The 4904-nt window shown below is 37.0% G+C and overlaps 1 protein-coding gene across 5 annotated transcripts in view; it reads left to right on the plus strand.

The window, feature by feature from the left end:
* The window catches only part of RNF38 (ring finger protein 38), a 64093-nt gene that overhangs the window by 32394 nt on the left and 26795 nt on the right, over nt 1-4904 (plus strand). For all 5 annotated transcript variants that reach the window (XM_021707045.1, XM_008074171.2, XM_021707048.1 and 2 more), the window contains one exon: nt 3869-4036. In XM_021707045.1, coding sequence (XP_021562720.1) covers nt 3869-4036 — 168 coding nt within the window. The remainder of the gene's footprint in view (nt 1-3868; nt 4037-4904) is intronic.

The following is a 4904-nucleotide window of genomic DNA, read 5'->3' on the forward strand; positions in this document are numbered from 1 at the left end:
TTCCAAGTAGCTGGAACTACAGGCAAGACTGAGGCAGAAGGGTCGCCTGAGCCCAGCAGTTTGAGTCTGTAGTGGCCGTGAGCGTACCACTGCACTCCAACCTGGGCAACAGAGTGAGACTCCAACTCAAAAAACAAAAAAGATAGAAATAGGAAGCTACTATGTTTCATTGATTCAGAAATGTTCTGTTTTTATATATTAAAATCTCTGAGTAAAAAGTAAAGTAACAGTCACTTTTTGCATCTAGAGTATGGGGGGCTGGAGGTGAGTTAGCATCATTCTCTGAGAATAAGTCAAAAGTAGACAAGTTCCACGTAACTACAGACCTTAAGACTGTAGCATCAAATAGCCTTTGTTTTTTCTGGATTGTTTTAAGAAATGCTTCGTCACCACCTTGATTGATGAATCTCTTGTGGAAAAACCAGACAGTGACACCAAGATGAAAAGTGATTCAGAGTGAGACTATTGAAGAACTATTAGTTCTAACCATTTTATATCACTTACATTTTCCTTTTTATGAATGCTCAACTATTATACAATTTCAACTAAAGTACTTTGAATAAATTTATAGATTTAAAATTTGTAAGTGACCAAGTATTGTGTTAGTTAATTGGAAGCATTTTTCGTTAATTGGAAACATTTTTCTTGGTACAGGGGAATTTTTAATCATACCATCTGATGCCTTAGGTTCAATAAAATGTAATGCTTAAGTATGACAAAGACTGTTTATCAGAAATTTAGTTTACTTTTATTGGCAAAATCATCATACATTTCCATTAAAATCAGATATAAGATAGTTGCCTATAGGTATTACTGTTGAAGGTTTTAATGTGCTAACGCAAAAAGACAAGAAAAGTTAATAATTGAGTCGAATCATAATTCAGATTGAACATCCCTAATCTGAAAATCTGAAATGCATTAAAATAGAGAAAAATAGTCTATTGACAAGATAGCAAAACCTTTCAACTTTGAGGAATACATTTAGTAATATATATTTATGAAGATTGCTAATTTTTTCTTGAAAGAACTGTGATATTGAACATAGTAGCATAATGTTTCTGGATATAAAAAGACTCAAAATAAAAAATGTAGTTCTTTGTAAAATAACAAAATTTAATACAATGATAATACCAATGGGTTTTGATTTTTTTTTTTTTTTTTTGAGTTGGAGTCTCACTCTGTCGCTCAGGCTGAAGTGCAGTGGCATGCTCACCGCCACCCCAGTGTCGACCTGGTAGGCTCCAGCGATCCTTCCACCTCAGTCTTCCAAGAAGCTGGAACTACAGGCACACGCTGCCATGCCTGGCTCATTTTTGATTTATTGTAGAGATGAGATCTCGCCAAGTTGCCTGGGCTGGTCTCGAACCCACAGGCTCAGGCAATCCACTCACCACGGCCTTCCAAAGTGCTGAAATTACAGGCTGCGCCACCGAGCCCAGCCCAATGAGTTTTGAAATTTAATAAAATTGTTTGAGTTTATACATAAGAATGTGTGGAAATTGCCAAAAAAAATTAGAATATAGTGAGAAAGAGAAGAATTTGTCTTACCAGATACTAGCACTTTTAGTAAGATACTGTAATTGACTGGGCACAGTGGTTCAGCCTGTAATCCCGGCACTTTGGGAGACTAAGGCGAGAGGATTGCCTGAGCCCGAGGGTTCGAGACCATCCTGGGCAACTTGGTGAGACCTCATCTCTACAACAAGTCACAAAAATTATCTGGGTGTGGTGGCATGCATCTATAGTTCCAGCTACTTGGAAAGCTGAGGCGGAAAGATTCCCTAAGCCCAACAGGTCAGGGCTGTGGTGGCTGTGAGCATGCCTCTGCACTCCAGCCAGGGAGACAAGAGTGAGACTACAACTCAAAAACAAAAAAGGTACTGTAATTGACATCAAATAGATGTGGAAAAGTATAAGGGAACTTAATGGGAGTAAAATATTTTAGTTTAAGAAAAGAGAATGGTTAAATAAATGGAACAAGTATAATTGTCTTATGTGTAAAAAATGTAGAGCCCTACTTCACTCTATAAACAAAAAAAAAGATTTTAGTTGGAGTGTAAGTTGTTTGTAAATAAAGATATTTGAAAGTCTCGGAATGTATTTGTATAACCTTAATTTTTTAAAAAACCCAAAAACTATACCTTGAGTACATTTAAAAATTAATACGGTAATGAAAGATAAAAATATGCCATTAAGTAAAGGGTTCAATCAAAAGGTAAAACAACTGGGAAAATACTTTTTCCCACATATGACAAGCAATAGATCCGTGTCTCTTAAATAAAAAACAAAACTACAAATTATTATGACAAACAACTATTAAAAAATGATCAGTGAGCACAGGATATAGATTATTTACAGAAAAAAAGCTTAATGTGTAATAAACCATGTTTAAAGGATGTTCAACCTCTCTAATCAGAAATGCAAATTTAAAGCAAGCATGACGATACCATTTTTTTTACTCTTCACATAGGTAGGCTTACTTGTAATGCAGATACATCTACTTTGAGTGAAGAGCCTAGGAAATGGGCCCTCATATGTTACAGTTAGGAGATACTATTGCTTTTACTCTTTTCCAGTACAAACACAATTGTAAAAAAAAAAATCACTAAACATACATCCTTATATATTAGATTTATCTCAGAGGGATGACTGAGTAAAGAGGTGAATATATTTTATACTTTTACAGATATTGCCAAATCATCTGCCTTTCACCTGCAAAAAGGTGGGTGATTTGGCAATATCTGTAAAAGTATAAAATATATTCATCTCTTTACTCAGTCATCCCTCTGAGATAAAACTAGTATATAAGGATGTATGTTTAGTGATTTTTTTTTTTTTTTTTTTTTTTTTAACAATTGTGTTTGTATTGGCAAAAGAGTAAAAACAACTTCAATCTTGAATGCCTATTAGTATATGATATACTAGGGCTGTGTTAAGCAAGTGTGCTTTAAATGTCTGGCTAGTATCAAAAAGAACATATCCGCAATATGATATTAACTGGAAAATAAAATTGTATGGTAATATCTCATTTCTGTTAAGAATACAAAAACAAGCCGGGCTCGGTGGTTCAGCCTGTAATGCCGCACCTTTGGGAGGCTGAGGTGAGTGAACTGCCTGAACCCGTGGGTTCAAGACCCGCCTGGGCAACTTGGCGAGACTTCATCTCTACAATAAATAAAAAAACTAACCAGGCATGGTAGCGCGCCTGTAGTTCCAGCTACTTGGAAGGCTGAGGCGGAAGGATCACCGGAGCCCAGCGGGGCCAGGCTGCGGTGGCCGGGAGTGGCCACTGCACTCCAGTCTGGGTGACAGAGTGAGAGTCCAACTCAAAAAAAAAAAAAAAAAAAAAGAATACAAAAACATACATGACAATTTGTATAATCAACCTTTAATCCATAGAAATATAAATTATTAACATTGCTTACCTCAGCGTAGTAAGGATTGGAATACAATTGGCTAGGAGGAAAGGAGAAGAAATTTGTTTTCTGTTGAATGTGACCAGGTATTGGAAGATACAGGCTTTCATGTTTTCAAAATTTTCCTTTTAAGCAAAATTTACTGCTCTTTAAGGCAGGCTAGAAGAGTTCATATAGCAATCTATTATTCTTCTGGACTTTTCAACTCATTTGAGAGAAACTTTTAGTTCCAGTTCTGTGCAGAATGTATATACTCGTGAAATATACACTCATATACACTCTTGTGCAGCTTTCCTATTCAAAGGCAATGTATATTCTAGATGAGACACTTGGAGAGGTACATTGTGAAAAATCTGTGCAACTGAAGGAAGAATCAATAACTGTTTAAATGTTAATTTTGATAGTTAACATTTTATCCAAACAGCTAAACTTTTATTTTTCTTTCCTAATAGCTCCATCAAGGCACAGTCCCTGTTTCTTACACAGTAACAACAGTGGCACCACATGGAATTCCACTCTGCACAGGCCAGCACATCCCTGCTTGTAGTACACAACAGGTCCCAGGATGCTCTGTGGTTTTTAGTGGACAGCATCTCCCTGTCTGTAGTGTGCCTCCTCCAGTAAGTCTGTGCCTTTGTTCTCATTAGATCTTACTGTTAATGTTAAGCACACCAACTTGAATTTGGATATGTAATTTATAACTCAGAATGCCCTCTTTAGAATGGCTTAAGTGCATTATATAAGCAAACATAATTTAAGAGTTTCTCTGTATCTTCACTTCGAAGTAAACAGGCCAATTTTACTTCAGCAGAAATCTCAATAGCATCTTTATAGTAATTATTTAATAAAATTAGCTTTAAAACCTGAAATATAGTGGGATGGTGACTTATACCTGTAATCCCAGCACTTTAGGAGAAGAAGGATTGCCTGAACCCATGGGTTCAAGACCAGCTTGGGCAATTTGACGAGACCTCTTCTCTGCAATAAATACAGAAATTAGCTGGGAGTGGTGGCGCTGGCGAGCCTGTGTTTCCAGCTACTTGGAAGGCTGGTGCAGAAGGATCACCTGATCCCAGGAGGTCAAGGCTGAGGTAGCCATGATCGTGCCACTGTACTCCAACCTGGGTGACAGAATGAGACTCTGACTCAAAAAAACTAGAAACTTGAAATACTTTTACATTAATTAAATTATAAACATTTGAATATTCTGAGGGTCAAACTATGTTTTCTCATTTATCACCATCTTTTATAATTAAAGGTTGATATTCATAATGAGAGGCCAATGAAGGTAAGTCTAAGTCTCAGAGACCTAGTATTCAACAGTTAGTCTCAGCACTTCTGCATTTTAATAAGCACTTTGAGTGCTTAGTCTTATTCCTCACGTTGGGAAGCCTGAAAAAAATGGGGATGAAGGGCCAGGCTCAGTGACTCACACCAATAATCCCAGCACTTTGGGAGGCCGAGGTGAGAGGATTGCCTGAGCCCACG

The sequence above is a fragment of the Carlito syrichta genome, unplaced genomic scaffold (genome assembly GCF_000164805.1).
Source record: "Carlito syrichta isolate Samal-C Ts95f unplaced genomic scaffold, Tarsius_syrichta-2.0.1 Scaffold316346, whole genome shotgun sequence".
NCBI classification, from domain to species: Eukaryota; Metazoa; Chordata; class Mammalia; order Primates; family Tarsiidae; genus Carlito; species Carlito syrichta.